Source organism: Colius striatus, chromosome 1, assembly GCF_028858725.1.
Source record: "Colius striatus isolate bColStr4 chromosome 1, bColStr4.1.hap1, whole genome shotgun sequence".
Lineage (NCBI taxonomy): Eukaryota > Metazoa > Chordata > Aves > Coliiformes > Coliidae > Colius > Colius striatus.
This window is the reverse complement of record NC_084759.1, coordinates 66,156,582-66,180,357: the sequence shown is the minus strand read 5'-3', so window position 1 is coordinate 66,180,357 and position 23,776 is coordinate 66,156,582. Positions and strand designations below refer to the sequence as shown.

The following is a 23,776-nucleotide window of genomic DNA, read 5'->3' as shown; positions in this document are numbered from 1 at the left end:
CACACATATGTGAGAGAGATACAAGCAGGGCATGTTCTCCTCTTACAGTTTTTAATAGCTGCAATATTACAAATGACACTCATTTGTGCGCTAAATTATTTGTGACTGCTGGTTATTTAACCATTCTCTCACAGGCACGCTGGAGTGAATTTGCCTGAAGGCAAACAGACATTTTGTGGCCATGTTTGAATGGGGCAAAGGCTCATGCATGGTGGCTGGCTTCAGCAAGGGCCCTCTCTGGCAGGAGGGGAGGTGAGTGGGGTGAAGAGCTGACAAGAGACACAGAAAAGTGAAAGCCAGCCTGGAGATGTGGGATCTATTCTTTTATGGCCTAAATTAGCTGAAACTGCTGAATTGATTGCACTGGGATATGTTCCCACACATCAACACAGTACAGTACAGTAATTCAAGTTCACAAGGGAAATCAGCCTCACCAAGGATTTCAAGAAGATGAAGTTAAGGAAGTTAAGGTAGATAGAGAGAAAAACTGTTAGACTTGGAAAAAGGAGATAATAGTGGAAAAGGGCAGGCTTTGGAGATTTCCTAGGACTAAAACTTAGCTTAGTCACGACATCCATATGAAGAGACAAGGAAGATGCTCTTGCATTTTATTTTCCAGTCTATTTTTAAAGGTTTGCTATTGAGAAACATGGAGATCGGAGTGCCATGTTTGACTTTCTCAGAACTTTGGGATCAGCCAAACTGATCTCTAACCTTTTTCACTGCCATTCATGATGGTGGCATTCAAATTTAGAGCTTGATCCTGCCTGGCAGTGCATGCCAGACACTGAATCTGATTTTATAAGATAGGCAGTGATGTGAGCCAAGTTTGGCAGGACAAGACTGAGTTCTTATTTTGTTTGATCTGACAGTTTCAGTGAGGCAATCTTGGTCTTGTCATGCCTTGTGGAAGTGCAAATTTAGATGTCACAGAGATTTTAAAACCAGAGCTGGCAAACCACAAAAAAGCTTGGCTCAGCTGGTGTAAATCTTACTCTGGATTTTAGTTAGGTTGGATAGCAAAAAGATTGCTACTCTAATACACTGAAAATAATGGACTTACCCAATTTGAATAAGGCTGTTATTGCGGCTATTCCTTCACCCTAAAAACACACTCATGTTAGAGTGACAGAGGGCTGAGAAGAGCATTTGGATTAAGTACAAAATCACCTGAGGTTCCAGGCATCCCTTAACCCAAAACTTAATTTTCCCAGTTTTGCTTATCTCTGCTGTGTTCAGTTTTGGTTACAGTCAGAGTTGCACATAGCCAGACTTCATGAAATAAGTTTCCTGTGCTCAGTGGAGTGAGAAACTTCTTATCAGAAAGATTTTTTTTTTTACATGTTTATCAGGGCTTTTTTTTTTTTTGAGAGAAATTCATTTGCAGTTACGATGCAGCTTCTGTACTTTTTTTTTCAGTGCTGAGTGTTCTCCTCTCCTTTTTCACTCATTTTCCCTTCTGATCAAGCATCAAGTATTGCATTGATGAAGAGGTGAATAAAATGGAGCACAACACTAAAATGACTTAATGTGGTTAAAACATTTGGACATGGCATATGTGAACTCAATTAGCACTACCTAAAAATAGTTCTAATGATGAATAGGGCTATGCAATGTCGCGTTATAATTTGCCCAGTATAACTCTTCTCTCAAGATGCACCTGACTCTGTGCTCTGCTTGGCTGATCTTTGACTTCAGAAAGTGCCACCATCACAGAGGAGGTCTTATGGAAGTAAAGATTGAAGCTGATTTGCCCCTGTTTCAATTTGGTTCAAAATTCATCTCAGCTTCAAATTTGCTGGAATATTACATTTCATATGCAGAAATAATGCTTATAAATACTTTACTAAAAATTACTTCTTCTGGAAGAAGGTGAATGCATGACTGTTCATTTCAGGTTAATGTTTGTCTTTTTATCAATTATCAGTCCATATCCAGAAGGGAGATGGAAAAGTCCTACACATTATTAAAAAGACTGCCTTAACATTCATTCTTTCTCACTTGTTTCTGACTGCCATTAAAGAAATGAAATGTGATTTTATGATTTAAAAAAAAGAATCACTTCCTAATGCTGTTTACGTAGGGACACGACCATATCGAGTGCTGTTTACCACATAGATGGACTTCTGCCCTATTGCAATGACAGGATGGCTTTGTCTGGTCTTACATTCCTATGCTGCAGACAGTCCTGCCATACAGATGGCATTGGTTTGCCATTGCCCTGTGTAGCTCTGGGTGGCGAGTCAGACCAGGCTGCTGAGACTTTTATTTTACCACACTGAAGCTGTTTGTGGTAAACTTTCCTGAGGCTGCTCTTCCCTCGATGTCTCCTGTGAAGGGACATGGCTTTCTGTTTGTCTTGGCCTGCCTGCGGAGGGGCCGGTTTCACTCACACTGCTCAGACCCTGCAGGGCCACCTGTCCCCATCCCCTCTTAAGGAGGGCAGCCACTTGCAGGCAAATGCTGCCTTTTCTCTTCCTCTGGTGAAGGGCATATGAACAAAATGAATGAATATGAAAGGATTGTTTGCTGCCTCCCTGTGCACTGTGTGTGGAGGGTGTCTTCAGCCACAACATTTAACTGCTGCCACAGGGGGACAGTCACATGGTTATGAAAAAAAACCACCCCAAACCAAAACAAAGAAAGAAAAACTAAAATTGGGTCTTTCTTTTTCTGATACATCAGGGGCTAGAGCATGGAGCCGTGTCCCTGGGAGTACGTTTTGATTGCTTCTTCAACTTCTGTTTATACTATTTTACAAAATTTTGGCAGCAATCAAGAGCACATACCAGGGTGTTGGCTTTTATGAATCCCATGGGATGTGAAAGTCAAGCTGACTCGATGAACTTTGGTTACATATTCCAGACAAGCACAATGACTCTATTTATTCAGACTTGGCAGCCAGAATGCAGATTGACTCTGCGGGTAATAAATTTTCACAGCCACAAAACTTCAGCGGCAACCAACCTGATCCCGCGCAGAACAAAATGCGTACAAGGAAGCAGACTTGGGTTGCAAAAATATGTTAGATTATTATTCCATATATGCGTACCAGTCAGTTAATTTATTTGGCTATTGATTGACATGAATTGCACAAATGATGGCAGGGATCTTTTTCCCCTTAAAGGAACTACTTTCCATTACAAAATTTTCGTATTGTAAAAGGACAAATGGGGGGAAAAAAGAGAATTGTTCATATTACAATTGACAATCTCTTTTTAATATTTCACCCAAGACTGATTAAAGTTATCCAGTGACCTCTACGGAGAAGAGCAGGGTATTATAATGGGGTATTATAACTGTTTCATGTGCTATGCCACACTTCAAGGAACCAAAATGCAATAACCACTACAGTTCGGTACTCTGAACAGTCTTAAGTACAATTTCGACATCTTCATGCTACAAAGCTTCAGGTGCTTTCTGGGAGAGACGATGATGAAATTATTACTCTATGTCTAAATAAATCAAAATGAATTGGCTCTTTAACTTGCAGATTTATGTTAACTACCTTGGTATCCGTTAATTGTGTGCTCTTCAGATATTGATTGGGGATTAAAAAGTATATTTTCTTCAATCTGTGTGATGTAAAATATGCCAACAGGAAATTTTCCCTCTGCATATTAGATCCTATGATCACTGTCTGTAAAATTGAAATGATCAGTTTAAATGGATAAACTATGCTCATTAAAGAGGAAAAATACATTTATGTAATTAAAATTAAGAGACTAATATGTGTGGATAATGTAATTACTGTGGGTGCACACACACTCAGCTCAAACCCAGCCTCTTTTGCCTCTCCTGAGTGTGTGAATCTCACTACCTTAATTGCTTGCATGGAGGGAAGGGTTGGGAATGCCTTGCCCACTGCAGTCCCAAAGCTCTTAATCATGCCCCTGTCTTCCATTTGGACTCCCTCATCCATGGCTCACATTCCCTGGGTCAGTCACAGCCCTCCAAATGCCAGCCCTGGAAAAACGGGAACACCTGTTCCCCTTTGCATTGCTTCAGAAGCTTTCCATTTGCTGCTCGGCAGTCTCAGATGCAAACGCAAAATCTCCTCCAAAATCTTTCCCCTAAATGTTCCCTATTCAGAAATTAGTGAAATAAAAAGCTTCTCAGTTCTTGTACAGCTCACCTTCAGCTCTTTCTTAAATGAGTCTGATTGCTCAAAGGTTAATTAATTCCATAAGGAGTATCTGGGAACCACTCCTATACTGATTCTGTCCCTTCACTTTTGATGTCTTTCTTTCCTGTTCCCGAGCTCGGGAGGAGAGCTGAGATTAAAGAGCCTTGGAATTAGGAAGTAAAAGGAAACAGGTTTTCCCACTGACATTTAGACACAGACCCATGTTATAATCTGTGCATTTATTGGCAGAGGGGTTCTGTGTTATTCTTTTTTGGGCCTGTTTCCTGTTAGGTAGATGGAAATGTAGCGTTTTGCTTACCCGTCAGGGATATTTATTTAGAATTGTTCGTTAAACAAACCTGCAGGTCTCAGCTGAGGTTCTGCAAAGCATTTCATATAGCAGGAGCCAGCCTGTGCCTCCAGGAGATTTTTTTATCTATACAGTCAAATTAGAAAAAAAAAGTGACTAGGAAAGGGGACTAAATCATAAAGTAATTGCTGAAGGTTGCTTATGCTAGGACTCGTGACAATTAGAAGTGAGTAATGAGATCTCAGCTCTGCTCTTTGCCATGTGGGTGGCAATCTCTGTCTTGGCTCTGCAGAGCTTATTCAAGCACTGAGGTGAAAGACCAGGGCTATATCAGCTGTACCTTAAAGCTTTGGTTACTGAGAGAAGGCCTTGTGTAGCACACACCTAATACTGAGCAATCCAAACACATACAAGACATTAATAGGGGTAAGCAATAGCACTAAACGAAAGGTATCATGTATGCACACCCAAGCAGCAGTATTTTTCCATGATCCTCCTCCTCCTAAACCTACTAATTTCTTTTATCTCCTGCATGATAAACATTCTCAGGTGACCTTTTCTGCTTGCTATGGAGCAAATCAGAATTTCACCTCTCTGGCTCTGCCAGCCTGTTCCACACTGACATCCATTACGCAGGATCCCATCTCCCTTCCTATCCAAAGGATATGCCACCTCTCCCTACTGCTGCCTCTCCCCTCCCCTACTACCCATCCCCTCACTGCAAGCACCACAGCATCTTGGTGTGCTATTGTTATTCTTCAGACATCCCTTCTGTCCCTCGCTTTGCTTTGCCCTATGCTATCTATGTGCTGTATTTTAAACTATCTAGACAAGCAGGAAGAGTAATTAAATGTGAAGTGTTTCAAGATGAAATGCATTAAATGGAAAAGAAATTGTATAAATATGTAAATAATTGAATCTAAGTGCTGAATCTTCTTAATACCAAGACGCTTTGCTCAAAATAAATGAAACAATGCCTAATATCAAATGCTTTTTATAAAATGTTTTGATTTACTTGAAGTTTGGAGTATATTGTAAAATAGAGACTTCTAATAACAAGGGGTAAACAAAACCCTGTATGAGATTCATGCCTACCTACCTAGAATTGTTTGTCTAATATCCTGAATGTCAGAAGTCTAGGTAGCTCCAGTTAACCTTGACTGAAATAATCACATTTAAAAATCATGTTGCATCCAGGCCTGGATCCATCTGAGAAATGTCATCAGCGGCAGTACTGCCCTTGTATGCTCTGTTGAAGGCATGGGACATTCATTTTAGTGCAAGAAGGGAGAGCAATGTCTCTTGCCCTCTCATCCCCGACCAAATCACCCATGCCAGTGTACTGAGAAGAGAGCCAAGCACTGCTTCGCTATCAGGCACTCAGCCAGCCACAAGAAGGTCAAGATCCAGCTCTATTCGAGTGAGTACTTACTTATTTAGACAAAATACCACAATGTCTTAGGGAAAAAATGAAAGCCACCTCCCACTGACAGCTAAAACCCAGCTCTCCTGACACATGGAAAACTTTGGCTGATGTATCTCCTCCCAGTCAGGTAGTTTGGGGTCATTAAAACCCAGGCAAGTTCCCAAATTGCTGTGTTATGGAGTGAAGCAAACGCACAGCCAAGGATTTCTCAGCTGCCCCTAGCTTTCTTAGCATGCATGGGCCATGCAGAGACAGGTCTGAAAATGCTCAGAGGAGAAGCAAGGGCTGGGGGATAATACTGTCAAGGTCCTAGACAGGTAAGAGGCAAGCAGCCCAGAAGCTAATCACTGAGACCAGCTTATGATTGTAAGGTTTGGCTTGAACCCTTAATCCAGAATTCCTGTTTCTCCCCTTCTTGGCTGCTCTTTCAAACAAACCAAAATCAAATCAGGAGAAGACTGATACAAAAACCTTCTGGGTCGCATCAAGGTAATAAATCAAGAGCCCTGCAGACTGTTCCCCACCAATCCAGCAGTTAGTACACGCAGGCTGGCTCCAAGCAGCAACATCTGTTACTCCAGTTACAGTACTGCCATGTATTTTGATAACCTTTATATATGTTTTGAAAAAGCATTAGCAAAATATTTGCAGTAGCTCAGACTCGACATGAAACATGCTACAAGTGACATGTTAGTTGTCTCATTCTTACCTGCTCATTCTCTTCTTCGTCACTGCTTAACTTGAGGTCATCTTCTAGCATTCTGGAAAGCAAGTAGTAAAATAAATTGTAATTTACCAAAAATGCTTTAGGTCTGATGTTTTCTCTGAACTACTGTAAATATGTAATAATTTAAACAGAAAGAAAAAATATTTTATCCCAGCAACTCCGTGGATCTGACACTTTATAATTTTTTCTTATCCAGTTGCTATCAACTAACTTCTTAATTCATTTCCTACTATTACTGCCTAAGGGAAAATGTTTACTAGAGTAATAATGGATTTTGCAAAGATTCTTGTTATTACAATCACTGAAAAACAATTTTTATATGCTAAAAATAATATTTTTGATGCTGACAGGTCAGTAGTCTCTCTGAGAGGAAAATTTTGCTCCGTTTGGCTTTGAGCTTACAAAACAGAAGTAGATATTTACACTGGCAGTACTGCAGCACAAAATAAGATTCAGTCATGTTTCCCAAAGGTCATTTTTACTTTATTGCATGTTTGATGTAAAATTGACATTGACTGAAACAATTAAAACTAATATATATTGTCTGAGTGCTCAAGAGTATCTGCAAGGATTTCACTGTCATATAAACATAGAAAATAAAGCATCTTTTCTAATGGGGATTTTATCCTCCTTTCACATATCCTTTCCTCAACTTGCTTAAAGTAGCTCACAAAGAAGAGTTTGTTTTTACCCCCATGCATTTTTTTACAAGGTATGGTTAAGTAACCAGTAGTTAAAGGAGCTGAAGAGGTGCAAAGATTTCCCCTGGTGTGTGAAAGGCCTTCAAGAATGGGATCTATTTTTAAAATACACCTCTATAATAATAATAATAACAATAATTCAGAAAGATACTAATTTTTCTTGCGTTCTGGGAAAAGAGAATCTGTAATTTCATCTTGACTCCAGAAGTAAGCTTGTTGAGCAATTCAAACACATCTTGTGATGTGGGTGGTCCCCGGAGTGTAAATATATCAGAAAGACATATGTAGTAATTTCAAACCACCTCCTTGTACTTGTGCCTAGATCTTCCAAGAGCGTGCCTGAAAAGCGTGACTCTTACATGGGCGACATGGTGTGCTGTGTCTTAAAAGAGCACTGAGCCTAACCACCCTCTCTTCAGCTCCTCCCCATACACACAGTCCCTGCCTGTTGCTGCTGTCACAGCTGCTTCCCTAATTCCCCATGGCACCTTTTGGGGAACGTAGGTGTATGAGAACAGGATTGGGGGTCAGAGCACTAACTCCTACTAGTTTATATCTTAAAGACTCTTGCCTTGCTTTTTTCCCCCCACGTTTCCTTCTACTTGTGCCAAGATTTTTTTCTGCTGTAAAACCAACATATTGAATTCAGCAAAACCTCATTGCAATTGCAGACACCTCAAATATATAGGACACTCATTGAGTCAGAGGGACTTGACAATCTCACAGCAAGACTTGACTGTGTTTTATCCAGAAATATGTCCACAGGCAGGAAAAATCTCGCTCTGCCATCTTCCAAGTCAGCGAAAACTCTGGTGGTCGTATCAATGCAGCCACTGGCCAAGCTAAAAAGCTCTGCTGTGAAGTGAGCAAATGGGACAGGTACAAATGACATGGGTTATAGCTCCTAGGAGCTAAAAGATGTCAGAGAGGCAAAGCTTTCTGTAAACATTACAAGACCCATATTGGCTTTGGATCCTGTGACTTATGGGGATCCAAACGATCTTATAATTGCTCACTTTTTTTCCAATTAGATCTGTTTAAGTCATCCCTGAGAAAACAGTGCTTGAAAACATAAAGCTGAGATCTGGGACTGGGTACTGTGCAATGAAAAGTGAACAAATCTACATTGATAGGGATTTAACCAGAGATGTGCTTATTGTGTGAAAAGCAGTGCACTCTGGGTTTTATCGCCTGCGCTCCCTTGAGTTCGAGTGTGCAAATTTCTACTAGTGAAATAGTACTAAAGTACACAATTCAAGATGTAGTAATTCAGCTCCTCTCCTAAACAGAAGTAGGGAAATCAAAAGTATATAATGAAATGTTCTAGGTAGCTCTATGAATTTATGTCCTGGTTTTTCATATCAGCACAAAAAAAAAAAGTATATTGTGAGTCTGTAATTAGAAGAAATTATGATTCTTCAAAGACTTCAGTTTGTGTGGAGGTATGAGTAGACATAAGGTGAGGCACCAGGAGTGCAAGCAGGAACCATACACAAAAGGAACAAGAAACTGCAGTGCTGGCCCATCAAGCTCTCTTTGCTTGTATGTTTTAGCTCATCTTTATTTTCCCTATCTGTTTCCCATTTCAGAAGCACTGCTCTCCAAGAAAAGCACTGCTTGCCTGGGGCTTTCAGCCTCTTTTGGAACTACTGTCAGCGTACAAACAACCTCCTAGTGTTGGGGATAGGAAAAAACAGGTCATTGTAAAACGCTTGCTTACTTTTTTTTCATAGAAATAGATCTGGCCCGCTTGGTCCATGTATCTGTCACAAGGATGTACCAGGTTAAGGCAGTTTGTCAACGTAGAATTCTACCTTGTAAAGGCAGGAGCTGTGCAGGTATAAGCTCCATACTTAAGAGTCTTCATTGGTTCCCAGACTGCTTTTACTGTCAGCTGAGACTCTCAGCTCTGATCTACAAAGCTACAGCCAGAGCAGGACACACTGCCACTGTTGACTTCAGCTTCACCTGTCAGCAGTCCTGGGGAGGGAGGCTCCTTGGACACCAGGCGGCTCTCGCAGCCCAGGCTGAAGCACACTCTGGATGAGGAGGAGGAGATATTCAGTTTACTGTTTGCAGTAAGTGTCTTAAAGAAGCCAGATCAATTTTGAGTTTGGATGCTTTTGAGGAACACTTCTCCTCAACAACTCATTCCCATAACTGGACCAGCAGATCCTACTTGAAGCCAGGCAAAACAGAAGAGAAGAAAAAGACTTGAAGCTCACAAAGAGGCACTATGTTAATTTGTAATTTATCTGGAAAGCCTTTTGTCACAGGTTCAGCACAGAATGAGCTTTAGGACGCCCTATGTTGGCAAAGCACTTCACATCATGTTTAAATCAATCCCTGCTCAGGATGGAATTTCTTTACATATTTCTGACACACTAATACAAGGATGCACAAATAGATGCTAGCTCACGTACAAACACAGCCTTTTCAACACAGTCTATCTGTAGCTATTTGCTATAACACTTTTTTCAGAATACACAAATTCCAGGCCAGTAAGTGACATTGTCTGTGGCCTTTAATATTTTTTTTTAAATGATCTTGGCTTTTATGTGCTCAGGCTCTGGTAAAAAAGATAAGTAAATATAACTTTGTAAACAAAAGCTAGAAAAATGAAGTGGTACTCAAAGCAGCTCTGAAAAACACACACCACCACTTAAGGCTTCTGCACTTGAAAAAGAGCGCATGTAGTCAGGAAGTCACTTTGCAGAACCTAATTACACATTTTTAGTGAAATCTCAGTGAGGTCGCGGAGGCAGCAAGGGGTGGGAGGCTGGGGCAGGAGCGCTCACTGCACTCTAATTAATGCATTTGTTCCTTTCACCGCAAAAGAGCGTGACAGGTAGAGACATAATGAAAGGAAATGAGGATGAGTTTGGGATATTGAGAAATGCCTCAGCAAGCCAGCTGGTTTATTTCTCCAGTAACCAATTAAGGGATTTCAGCCTGTGGTGCTGGGCCACTCAGTTACGGTGGGAAAGGAGTGGGGTGAGGGGTTACTTACATGCAGTGGAAAAGAGACAGAAAGGGCACTGACACCCAACATCTGCCAATTTCAATCTGACTTTGTGTCCGAATCTCCTACACAGCTTGACCTGTTTTAGGTCAGAAAGCTTGACCTGTTTTATCTGGGCACAGCTCACTCAGTGCATTGGTTTACTAGGTTGCCAGAGCGAGGTGCCCCACTGCAAAGGGGCTCTGTGGGACTCCTGCTCATCCCAGCATATGAAGGGCTAGGAGATGCTCCTGGCCAGTAGCACCTGGGGTTTGGGATGGGAAGACCATCAGAGACTAGTTGGGAATCACCTTGCTTAAAGGGAATGGTCAAGTTAAGACTTACAGCTTCACCATTTTGTCTGTCTTCTTTCCTGATTTGTTGTTGCTGGAAAGTCAAGTTCTGAGCAAGGATTATGTTCTTCCAGCCAGAGTTCAGGGGATAGCAGGAAGACATCTAATTTCTCCTCTGAGAAGTAACATTGAAGTAATATCAAGTTTCAAGTGTGAGTGTAGAATCAGGACCCAGGTCAAAGATTTTGGGATTTGAAAGAGCTGGAAGAGAAGACGCTGCTAGGGAAGAAGATGTTGATGGTCTGGTGCCTATAGCTGGTGGTCTTCAACAGCCAGCTGGGAATTAGTTGCAACTTTTACTACCTGAAGTCAATCTAAGACCCTTCCAGTATAGTCCTACTTAGAAGGATATCTATTTTCTTCCAGGGTGAAGGCACAGCCCCACCCCAGAATTATCCTTCATATCTGCTAGTGCACATGAAAGAAGCAGCAGGCACCACATCTTGCATTTTACTTTAACTCTGATATATACTCTGATATATTTCACATTCCTTAGTCTAATGAATTCTTTCCTTCCCCCCTGCAAACTACTTATTGAAATATAAAATTCCCCAAAAATGCCTCTGTGGTTTTGTTTTGTGATTAGATATTCCCTTTTGGCAGGTAAATCAGAGGACAAGAGAAGAGACCCTGAAGATTTTCAAGAGAGGCCATGAAAATGAGGGACAAAAATCTACTTATGTCCCTTTGGTGGTCTCAACTACTATACGACATATGGTCCTCGTGATAATTTTGGTAAGTAGAACAAAAAAAATTGAGATGGGAAAGGAAAAAATATTGATAGTAATTAAATCATTAACACTAATGCTTTAGGATGAACTTGCCAATGGTTTGCAAGACCAGGTCACAAGTATATGTGTGTTGCAGTTGTCATTTAAATAAATTCAGCAGTCACTGTCTTTGCAATTTGTGAAAGATCTCATGAATGTGTTAATCTGATCAAGTATATTGTTCCATTTTAATGCTAGGCAGCATCTCAGTTAGAATACTGTGTTTATTAGGGATTTTTTGTGATTTCTGCTCATTATGTAGGAAAGGAACCTCAGTAGTGGAAAAATACTTTGATTTTAGCTGAAGAGGAACCCCACAAAGCAAAGAGTTGTGATGAAATACGAAAATCAGATAACTAAGTGCTCATTCAAGTTTATGCCACCACAATGTTTCATCTGCATAAGACCGGTTCTGGAAAATTACCTTATTTTTTAATGCACAATATTGATATTCTATTTTCTTTCCCATAATGCATAGTGACTTTTCAGGAACTGGACATTAGTTTCAATATCACCAGAAACACAGAAAGAAAATAGATATCCTAAGTAACAGTATGCTAGAAAGCTCTCAGGCTGGCTCCAGATATTTAAAGTCACAACTGATGCACTGACATAGGAGAATAAAAGAATTGCTTCATATTGTAGAAAACTAAACCAAAACCTTTGTGGAGGCATAACACTCTGCAAGACCTTTAACTCTTGTTCCCAGCAAAATGAGAGAGAACACCAGGTGGGATTTTGCCATTCCTATCCAGACTGTGCCCTTATGTGTCTGGGATTAGTTCAGCTACGAGTGCTCACGTACAGAAGATAACTTAAGCTCCAACAAGACAAATGTACCTTTCCTTTCTGGCTGTCTTTGATCGCTTCCTAAGAGAAAAATGCAAGGAAAAATATGCCTGGTAAGAAGTATGGAGAATTCATAAGAAACAGATGAACCTGTTTCCCTCTTTATAAAAGAAAGAAAGAAAAGAAAGAAAAGAAAGAAAGAAAGAAAGAAAGAAAGAAAGAAAGAAAGAAAGAAAGAAAGAAAGAAAGAAAGAAAGAAAGAAAAGCAAAGAAAATAAGATAAACTAATGTTGTTGCTATTACCTTGGTTACTTCCACATAACAGATGGCCAGTTATATTTGCTACTAATCCACAGCCAAAACAGGTATTTTGAACAGCTTTGTTTACTAATCCTAAATATAGGAGTAGCTGTTTTTATACAGTAGCAATTTTTAATTAATTAGATTCTGATTGCTGAAATTATTTTTCACTTTAGTGCTGCAACTGATGCAAACGTTTCCCTTTAAAAAAACTCATGCATTTATATTATCTGAAAAGTGTGGTATTTATTTGTGTTTTATATGAAATAAAGTCAAAAGCTTATATATTGAGGTAAACAACTAGATCAAGAGGGTATTTTATAAGTGCTGTAATAGAGCTTTCAGCCGGCTTGTAAGACCTCAGCAGGCACTGCTTGCAGCACCTAAAATTCACTCTGAATATATGATGTTTAAGCTGTAAAACCCTCAACAAACAGTTTGTGAAAGTTCTGTTACACAGAAACAAGCAGGAAAACACGATTATACAGAATACCATCAAATCTAATTAAAAACAGAGGGAGAAGGCCAGTAAAATCAGGCTGGTGAAATATTAATGTACTTAATGCTGGAATGAAGCATATATATCAATGTGAGATTTAATTCCAGAGTGTAGAATTTAAATGCCTGAAAAACGGACTCAGTCTATAGAAATAGAATTAGCAATTCCAATAAAAAATAGATGCTGTGACGGAAAAGTTTTCTGTCCTTGGCTTGAATCCATCTAGGCTGGTCTACACTGCTCTCCAAAACCATTTAAACTGGCTAAATGCTCTGCTAAATTCCCATTACGCTGGCGGTCTCATTAGAAATGCAAGGCAGTCCTCTCTGAGTGATATGGTCATCACTCTCTCCTATGAGCAGAAGTTAAAATAAGGTTTCCTCTGCAGCAGCTGCTCTGGTGAGTGACAGTGTTTGCTCCTTTCCTTTGAAGAAAGGGAAAACAAATGCAATTGAACCTCACTCTCAATTTTCTAACTCTTTGGTAGGGTGGCAAGAAAGTGGCTTGCAGTCCACAGTGCTTCCTGAGAATGATCTTTAGGCAGAAGGACTCAGAGTAGCTCCTTAAAAATGTGAGAAATTCTTCAGAAAAGCAAGGAAATGAACCTGTGGGCACCCACTCCCTCAGCAAGGAAGCCACCTAAAAATGCATGAATACTCAGAGAGAAGGAAGACTGATGAGCGATGTAATGGCAGATCACGCCTAAGCACCCGCCTAAGTAGTCCAATCACTCTGAGGACCTACCAGAGTTTCATAGCTAATCATGCTCTGTGTGACAGGAGGAAACACATTTGGGGAATAAAAGTTTTGAATGCTCCACTCACAATTTTCCAATCCATTTCTTGCCTCCCTCCCCCTGCTTCCCCCTGGCTCTCTGGGTGTGATTAGCAGTTATTTACTAACTCTTTCCATCTGATTTCCTAGCAATTGCTGATGCTATCATCTACAAAACAGTTATTTCAAATGCAAAATGAAATAAGTAGTGCAGGAACTGCACTGCTACCTTGTGTGTCAGCCGTTGAGGCAGAAATCTTGGGGAATTTAACGTATCTGAGACAGAATTGCCACTGCCAAGTCTCCCTGCTGAAGGTACAAAATCTGATTTTGTACTCAGTGATTATTTCCTTACAGATAGCCTCTTTCTGCCTAATCCTCAGCATTATATGCATCTGTCCTTATGCTGGAGGCATTATCCCACACATTTTTATTCTCGTTCTCCTTTGCAGATGACTGCAGTCATCTGTATAACACTGACCGTTCATTTAAAAACGCTCATCCCTGAGGCTGCAGTGGTGTTCACCTCTATTTCACTGGCAGCACAAGGGAAATGAGATCGTTTAGGTGAGAGGTTCTCAAACTTTGCTGTGCCAAAATGAGAAGTGTCTTGTATCATCAAAGCAAAGGGGAAAGAGGCAGCTATTTGTCCCTGTGGGATTCCCTGGGCCCTGCCTGAGGCTCATGCCATTGGTCCCTCTGTGCCAGGTCATCTTGCTGGCACTGACTTTCAGCTGCCTGCTCATCTCCACCTCTCAGAGTTGCAGCTTCCCCAGGTAGAGTCTCCACTTAAGAATGGAGTCAGGAGGACATTCCTTGTTCTGGGACATGTAGTAGGAGTACATTCCTCATTCTGGGACATACAACATTTTGTTTGAAACTTTTTTTGTTTAAGTGAGGCTGATTTATTAAATTATTCAGACTGCTCCATCCTCACTGCTTCTTTCCCTACCATCCTACACAAAATTTTACTATTGGTGAACTGAATTTCCTACCACATCCTAGTTGCCACCTCCTCACAGAACAAAATAATCTTTGGTTGATATGAACATTCGTTTCTTCCCTTGATAATAAAATACAAATTATGCTCTTATCCTTCAGTTCCTCAAGAGTATTAAAGGACCCTTGTTTGGGCTCCCCTCCCCCCCCAACCCAACTTTGTGTGAAGTAGGAGGTACCAGGTGACTTGTCCTTAAAATTTGAACTTTCTTTCTCTGCATTTTGGCACATTGCCCAGCATTAACTCTCTCCTAGGGTTTACCCCACATTTCAAGGTACATCACAAATGACCCTCAGGATTTGCTAGCCTGTGGCCTTCCTGTCTATATGGTAGCATGGAAGACCTGATGTTACCTAGGGGAACTGAGTTTAAATAGTTTATTGTCTCTCGACATTGTTCAGTTTCCTGCCTATCTACTAGGCACACTGCCTTTTCTCATATAAAAAAGATGTTTATTGACTCTGATATTATTAACAGTTTTAATATTTCCAGACAATAACGAGCTATTGCTAGAATTTCTTTATTGCTGTTATTCTTTATATACCTTAAGAAAATCCTTATTCACATTGGTGTTGAACTTTCGTCTGGTATTCTCTGCTCCTTTTATCCATCTTCAGGATTTTATAATTTATCTTTTAGATTGATTGTTATCTTCCCCTTTCGCGTTACATGTATTTCATGTTTATCACAGAGATTGCTTTTTCATTTCTAATTGCTACTTTTACTTCACCACTGAAGCTGATCTACCTTTTATCAAAGTTGTTTTTTCTCCTTGATTGTGGAAATGCAGTCTTTTGCTAACCTAGCAATCTCTGCTTAAAAAATTTCAAGCTTCCTTGTTTCTAGTTTTTTGTACCCCACCAAGAATTTCTTGGGACACTAGCCTTTCCTTGCTGGGACTGTCCTTTATTTGTCTAGCTTGGACATAACAAAATAATGATCTAGTTCCCAGGCAACCATGGGCTTCCCATCCAGTGACAGATTTATCTTTATTCAAAGCAGGGATGATTATGTCTAGTGAAATCTTCTCTGTGCTAGAAAAGCGCTGCAAGGACCATCTACAACATTTATTTTAATTTCATGGCTGGCTGTGCTGTACCTCTGGAGATACCTTCAAAACTAAGACCTCTGGTATCCACCTGATGAATCTGCCTTTGCTTTACAGATTGGTGCTGGCAGAGCAGCTCCATCCCCTCCTGTAACTGCAATTGATGTTCAATGATATTCTGGCTCTGGGATAACAAAAAAGACTATGTGGTATCCCCAGCTGGGGCTTTTCATGTCAATAAAGGCTAGAGCAGGGAGGAACAGGCTAATTCGGCCCAATGGCACATGGCTGACAGGAAAATACAGAGAGGTTATTGCAAAATACACACACTGCACTGAGTGTCAGGATAGAAAAATACAAGAACTATAGATCCTCCAGAACCTTCCAAGCTCCAGACAGTAAAGACACATCTGTGAAAGACACAACAGGACCCCCAAAGTTTTCAGCATTTCCTTTTAAATACTTTTCCTAGCCATTTCCTGGAAAGCCACTGTATGTATTTTACTCAATCCTGTCTGCAATACTTATAGCTTCATTTAGTTTTAATATAGTTATAAATGGGCTGTAGCGGCCTGCTTCTTTTAATAACTAAGTAAATGAAACCCTGTCTGTAATAATAAATGAACCATCCATCTGGGAGGCCTCCAGTAAAAATTTCAACAGGTATTTATTGCTCCTTTATGTAAACAGTACTCTGGACAATACAAGTGATTATACTCTCTGTCAGTCCTGTCAGGAAGGAGACAGTATAGTTTTGGACGAGGTTCCATAGTGTACATGCTGAATTTACAGGTTTATTTGACTAGATGGAGAAAAAAAAATGATTAAAGAAAGCAAATAAACAGACAAGAACCCAGTCGGCCACTGTGAAAGGAAGCATATCATTTAATTTTAAGATATGGGCTGAGAGGATAAAATATAGAAAACTGACAGGTCTGTGGTACAAGAGACTCATGACAAACCCAGATGCTTCTCAGGCATCTCCCTAAACAAAACCAGCCTCCTCCCTATAAAAGTGGAAGGACTTTCATTGTAAAATCAACACTTTGCAGAGACTTCAAAATATATTGTGTCTTCCTAGGTTCCCATGGTACGGAAGAACAGTGCCTTGGGAGACTCTCCAACCCGGGTACAGGGGTAGCAAACCACACTATCCATCCCCAGGGGTCTTTCCTTTCATTCACAGACACTGTTGCTCATGCACTGGAAAAGGCAATAGCTTGATGCTTTACAGTAATTATTTTTTTATTAAAAAAACCTTCATTGCCAAAATCATCTTCATACCACTGTGATATTCCATCTCCTAATTACATATCATTACATTCCACTATTGTTTAAATAATACAATGTCAGAATATATTGTCAAATAATTAATTCAGTGTGTGGCAAGAAGAAAAAAAAAAAGAAAAAGAAAGAAGGGGCAGAAAGACCTGAAAGCCAGCCTGTGTGGCCAGGTTGATGTGCCATCTCTTGATGCTGAGGAGGGAGCTGTAGAGTCCTATGCATTACATATATAGAGGCTGCTGTGATTTTTGTCAAAATTTCCAGCCCTTAAATTTCTGCAGGAATGGTCTTAAATCTCTCCCATGAGCCAATTTCTCAGTGCCTTTCATTTGCAGCCAAGCTAGGCATAGGGAAAAATGCATGTTTTTCCTTAGGAGGCAGACTACAAAAGGAAACCAAAGCTCTCAGCCAAAACACCAAGCAGCAGTCTGCTCCATGAGGCAAATGGGTCACTCCTCACTATGGAGACCTGCACCTTGTGTGCTCAACTCAGTGAAAGTGGTACTGCTGCTCCTAAAGGGGCTACTTCCATGGCCAGAGCATTTCCAACATTTTTACTAAGCTCAGCATGCTAACAAACATGTTAGGAGATGGTGAATTAGCCAGAGAGTTCTCTTTTCTCCTCTCTCCTTCTGTTGTGAACACAAGATGCTAAAAGGGGAGAAGATAAATCCAATGAGGCAAACATCTTCACTTTGATACTAGTCCCACTGAAATACTGTAGGAGTTGTCAGATGTTCCTGTGGATGGGCTGAGGGAGGGAGGGAAGGAGTTGCTCAGGCAGTGCCAGAGCTTGGGACATACATGTTGCGGAGACAAGGGAGATGGGGGCTGGTGCTGGCACCTGGGGCAAGCACAGGGCTGTGAACTTCACTGCTGGGCATAAAAAAATGTGTGCAATCTGCAGTGGTCAGATAATTCCTTGATTTCACATGCACTAAAGGGACAGTTGCTCACATGGGATCCTGTTAATTCAAATTACATTTTGCAACTCTAGTTGGGGTGTATGCTCGGGTTGTCCATGGGCTTCTTGGTGTAGACCTTCAGCTGCCCAGGGGTCTGATGGCATCAAGCACTTCTGGCCTGCTTGTTTCACTTTGAGATAACCCTTTGTAGGAGTCAAAATAGAATTTCCTTTTCCTTAGAAATAATCTCCTTTGGACATTTTAATAGCAGAATTAATCAACTGAGGGCTGCTCCTTCAGAAAGAGGAAAGGCTTTGCTCTCGGCATTCAGATCCTGCACACCACCTGGATTGAAATATATATATATATATATAAAACCACAAAAGCACACATGTGCTTTTTGTTTTATAAAAAACCCCACTTCTTGGACAAAATTATGAAGTTAGCTCTCAAACAGTAAACCATGCTGTATCTCCTTTCTAATGCCTCTTTGTAAATATACACCAGGGAACAACTCTCGTAACTCACTCGACACACACTATCTTATGAGTTATAGGTCAGTCTTCTACGTACAGAGTGCGTGTTCCACTTCTTCACACTGTTATGAATTTTCCATCCCTCATCACTCATATTGTGTCAGAATATCTATTACAAACCCCTGTTTGCAAGAAAGGCTTCTATTTTCCCCTTTCATTTTATCGCTGCTATTAAATTTTCTTCAGGACACCAGCTTGGCATGCTGGCAGTACCATGCTGGCAGTTTCTCAGAAAAAGTCATATTCAAAAATCATATGTCAGAGCCATAATGTCACTTCCAAAGAAATATCCTTTTTTAACTAATAGGAGTAGTGTATAAAAATGAATTAGCCACAATTGTATTCTGATTGTCAAATTCTACCACCCAGCTGCTAACTACCACAACCATTCTTGTAAAAAATAATCATCTGGAAGTCTAAATGATGTCTGATAATGCTTTCTGCCATACTAAATCTTTGGAAATGTTGAGTCATCTTGAAGAAAATGTCGACAATCATTTTTCACAAAGACTCAAGCATAGACGAGGCTCTAACTAGAGTCTTGTGTGAGGGATTTAGAACTGAAGGGAATGTTCTGACAAATAGTTCAGACATCAAGAACAGCACGACAGGCCAAAATGCTTGGCAATTGCTAGATATGATAAATACTTTGCCCTAAAGAAAGTGGAAAAGTTTAATTTCTATGTAAAATTACTATTTTCAACACTTTTTGAAAGGCTATCCTTTAATTTTCTTCTTACAAAACATTATTTTGAAATATACTTGTATCTAATGCTCTAACAGGGCTGCCCAAGCACCTTCTGGAGTGAGGTAAATGAAATGATTAGCCCTGAATGTATTTTTACATTTTGCTGAGAAAATAAACAGAACTATTTTTTTTTCTTCAGTTGATCCATATAATTTTTATTGTATTAAACAAATTATCAGTTGTTCATGCTGATTCAGAAGTTAATATAAATTGGTTTGCAAAGTATGATGTTCATGTGCATCCACAAAACATACTGGATTCTTTTACTTTTTTCATACTCATCAACTGTCAATCCATAGGATCAAACTTCCGTACTACAGCAGTGTTGTAAGAAAGTGTTGGTATGAAGCCAGCATGCAGGAACTGGATTCTCAATTGTCACATAACTGAAATTCAAGTATTTATATTTTTTTGTGTTGGTTTTGTTCCTTTGGTGTTTTTTTGTGGGTTTGTTTTTCAAATCAGATTGAAATTAAGACCATTTGCTCAAATCTGCTCCATTATGCAATCGATTGGTTGTTTTTTATATTTGAAAATTATGATTATCTAATGCTGATTTCCCAGGAAGTGAATTCTACATAATTTCTTACAGGATCTACCTTTGACCTCCAGTTTTGAAAAAATGGCATTAAGTATTATTTAACTTGTCATGATTTGATGTGAGATTGAGTCCAATCAAAACAATCCTATCAGACAGACTTTTGGCCATAGAAATAAAATATGCAGGACTTTATATTGACAGCATGATGGTTAATTTTCTGTTTGACACTTAAGTAAGAATAAACCCTACCAATAATAATGTCTTAATTTAGTACAAGTGCAAAACATTTGTAAGTAGATATTGTGGCTATATTATGCAATATGTATTTAGAAAGTCATATGCACAAAGGCTGACAATTGATTTCTGAAGTATTCACTTTAGTAGTAACAATGTTAATAGTCAAAAGTGGATCTCCTAAACCAAGTGTATTAGGTTAGTTTCAGCATCAGTGTCACTCTGGTGAAACCACTTTCATCAGCAATTAATTTAGCCCCCTATATTACCTTCAGGGTAAATGATTTTTTACTGATGAGAAAATACTTCAGATGTACATGGTTTATCAGGCACTTAAATATTTTTAGCACACTGAAGAGAGCAGAGATGGCTGATGAAAATACTGAATAAAATATTCAAAATGTATTAGATTGACAATAAAGACCTTTGAAATATGTAAATAACTTCCCAGAAGTTTTATAGACCTTTAGACTGTCTCCAGCAAAGTCTTTATCAGCCTAAAAAAATAATTCTGTATTTTTCAGTGTACTACTATCCTCACACTAACAGAGGAAAATTTTTTACTGTTAAAATTCGCCTTCTGTGAGGGCAAAACGGCTGGCTAGATGAGGGGAGAGCAGCAGATGTCATCTACCTTGACTTCAGCAAGGCTTTTGACATTGTCTCCCACGACATCCTCATCAGAAAGCTCAAGCAGTGTGGGCTGGATGAGTGGACAGTGAGGTGGATCGAGAGCTGGCTGAATGACAGAGCCCAGAGGGTGGTGATCAATGGCACAGAGTCAAGTTGGAGGCCTGTGGCCAGTGGAGTTCCACAGGGATCGATTCTGGGGCCAGTCTTGTTCAACGTCTTCATCAACGACCTGTATGAGGGGACTGAAGGTACCCTCAGCAAGTTCACTGATGACACCAAACTGGGAGGACTGGCTGATTCCCCAGAAGGCTGTGCTGCCATTCAGTGGGATCTTGACCGGCTTGAGAGTTGGGCAGAGAGGAACCCCATGAGGTTAAACAAGGACAAGTGCAGAGTCCTGCATCTGGGAAGGAACAATCCCCTGCACCAGTACAGGCTGGGGATTGACCTGCTGGAGAGCAGCTCTGCAGAGAGAGACCTGGGAGTCCTGATTGATAATAAACTAAACATGAGCCAGCAATGTGCCCTCGTGGCCAAGAAGGCCAATGGCATCCTGGGATGCATCAAGAAGAGTGTGGCCAGCAGGTCAAGGGAGGTTCTTCTCCCTCTCTACTCTGCTCTGGTGAGGCCTCATCTGGAGTCCTGTGTCCATTTCTGGGCTCCTCAGCTCAAGAGGGACAGAGAACTTCTGGAGAGTCCAGCGCAGGGCCACCAAGATGATCAGAGGACTGGAACATCTTTCTTATGAGAAAAGGCTGCAGGAACTGAGGCTCTTTAGTCAAGAGAATAGAAGACTGAGGAGGATATCTCATTAATATTTACAACTATATAAATGGTGGATGTCACAAGGCTGGGGCATCACTTTTTTCTGTTGTATCTGGGAACAGGGCAAGGGGTAATGGGAAGAAGCTGGAACACAAAAAGTTCCATTTAAACATAAGAAAAAACTATTTCACTGTGAGGGTGAGGGAGCCCTGGCACAGGCTGCCTAGGGAGGGTGTGGAGTCTCCTTCCTTGGAGGTCTTCAAGAAATGCCTGGATGCAGTCCTGTGTGACCTGATCCAGATGGACCTGCTTGAGCAGGGGGGTTTGACTATATGATCTCTAAAGGTCCTTTCCAGCCCCTACCATTCTATGATTCTATGAAATACACAGCAAACAGTGCTCACTCCATATTTTTTTAAATATGTTGTGCTTGAAGTTTGCATGCAATTTAAAGTGGAGCCAGAGAAGAATTGGAAATAAACAAAAGATCTGCCAGAATTTTCTTATTGATACTTTCTCCAACTCTTCCTTCTGTCTGAACACCAAAGGACAAGAGCTTACTCTCCTTATTACTAGGATCATTAACTAGTATGCAATAGGACTCATCCTATCAAGACAGGTATCAATTTATTATCGGTCTGTATTCTATGACACTATTTTTTAGTAAGAGATCTCTGTGTAAGTATTTTTCCCAACACCCATGAGGTCAAAAGTGATTATTCTCATTCAATTGGAAACACAAAATTGAGGAGTCACACTGTTCAATCACATTCAGAACCGGGGAAGAAAACTCCAGGTTCCAACTGGGAACACACTGGCATTGCCTCAGTGATATCTGTGACTTGATATCTTATGCTCTTTAGTCTCTACTTCACCTTTGGAGCTTGTGCTTGGAGGAAATTTAAAATACAAGAAGGCCAAAGAAAATGTGGGAAGTGAAAAGATGAAATAGTCTCTCTTCTATCAGAGCACAGCAGAGCTACTAGAGCAGAATACGTCAACAATTAAGAGTCTGTAATCCTCTGACAGCTACGGATTCCTGCCTGAAATGAGGCAAGCAGGTTTCATGTAAAGAACACATTTATTCATCTGTAAAATGTTACAAATAAAAAATAAAATGGGACTGGACGATTTGAATTTCTTCCAGAAGAATCTGTAACATTTGACCTATTTTGGTATTTTAATCAAAATTTGATTATTTTAAGCTACATGTGAGAGATCATTCATTCCTAACCAGGATTTGTTATATTGCTTGTTTAGAGTAGGATTAAATAAACTTTTGTCATGCTGGGACTGCTAACTCTTGGCGTTCCTTACTGTTACACTCGTGTTGTTATTAACTCCTAATAGCCTTTGGTTTGGGCTGCAATTGCTCCTTCCATTTGTTCTCATGAGATCTGAAACTGCACTCCAAAGTGCCCTTTAAATACTTGATTTTGGTAGAGTTTTTCCCCCATCCTTGCAAAAGCCATGACAATAATTAGCAGCAAATGGAAGGAGACTGCTTGTCAGCCAGAGAGGGAGTTTGCTGTCAGCGTGGTACTCCATGCAGAGACCAGGCCTGTCCACCTAAAATCTGGTACATCCCAAATCAGCCAAAGCTGAGTGCTGTGCTGAGACATGGTGTCCTTTGACATACCAGGAAGAGGTGGGTGAAAACTGGTTTGGAGGGGTGCCTGTGCCCTCTAGGGTGCTATGGGGTCCGGTGGTTTGGGGGTGAGGGGGCATTTTGTCCAGGGCTTGCAGCAGTTACTCTGTATGTCTGAAGCAACTGAAATACCAAGTATTAAGACTTTTCCCCACAGCCTTGACTCTGAGGCCGACAAAAAATGGAGACAGGTGGCAGATGCCCTTCTCCAGCAGCTTGCAGCTTAGGGTCCATCTCTAAGGTGGTGCTTGGGGTCCATCTCTAGTGTGTGTTGCTTGGGACTGGGGCACAGGACAGAGCCAAACACGGCCTGAAGCTGCAAGCACACTGGGGGCTTGAAAAAGTTGAAAACCTGGATGGAAGCACATTGAAATGAGTGTCTAGATATTTTAAAACATGGATATTTAGGACTGAAACCTAGTTCATAGCCGTGTTTTAGGGGTTCAGGCACAGCACAAGCCTCTTGGGAGCAGGGCTCTGATGTGTGAATGCACTCCAAAACCCAAACACTCCAAACATGTGCACTGGCACATGTGGCGGGGTGTCACCCCTGCACGCTGGCACAGTGACAGCAGCCACACTGGTGCCAAGCTGCTCTCCATCCTTTGAGGACTGTGCCTCATCTGCTGTGTGAAGATTGAAACCCAGGAAGGAATAA

The 23,776-nt window shown here is 40.6% G+C and overlaps 1 protein-coding gene across 1 annotated transcript in view; it reads right to left on the bottom strand.

Annotated features, from left to right (window-relative positions):
• Nucleotides 1-23,776, bottom strand: part of AFF3 (ALF transcription elongation factor 3) — a 327,140-nt gene that overhangs the window by 89,021 nt on the left and 214,343 nt on the right. The window contains exon 8 of the mRNA XM_061998729.1: nt 6,572-6,623. Within this exon, the coding sequence (XP_061854713.1) occupies nt 6,572-6,623 (52 nt within the window). The remainder of the gene's footprint in view (nt 1-6,571; nt 6,624-23,776) is intronic.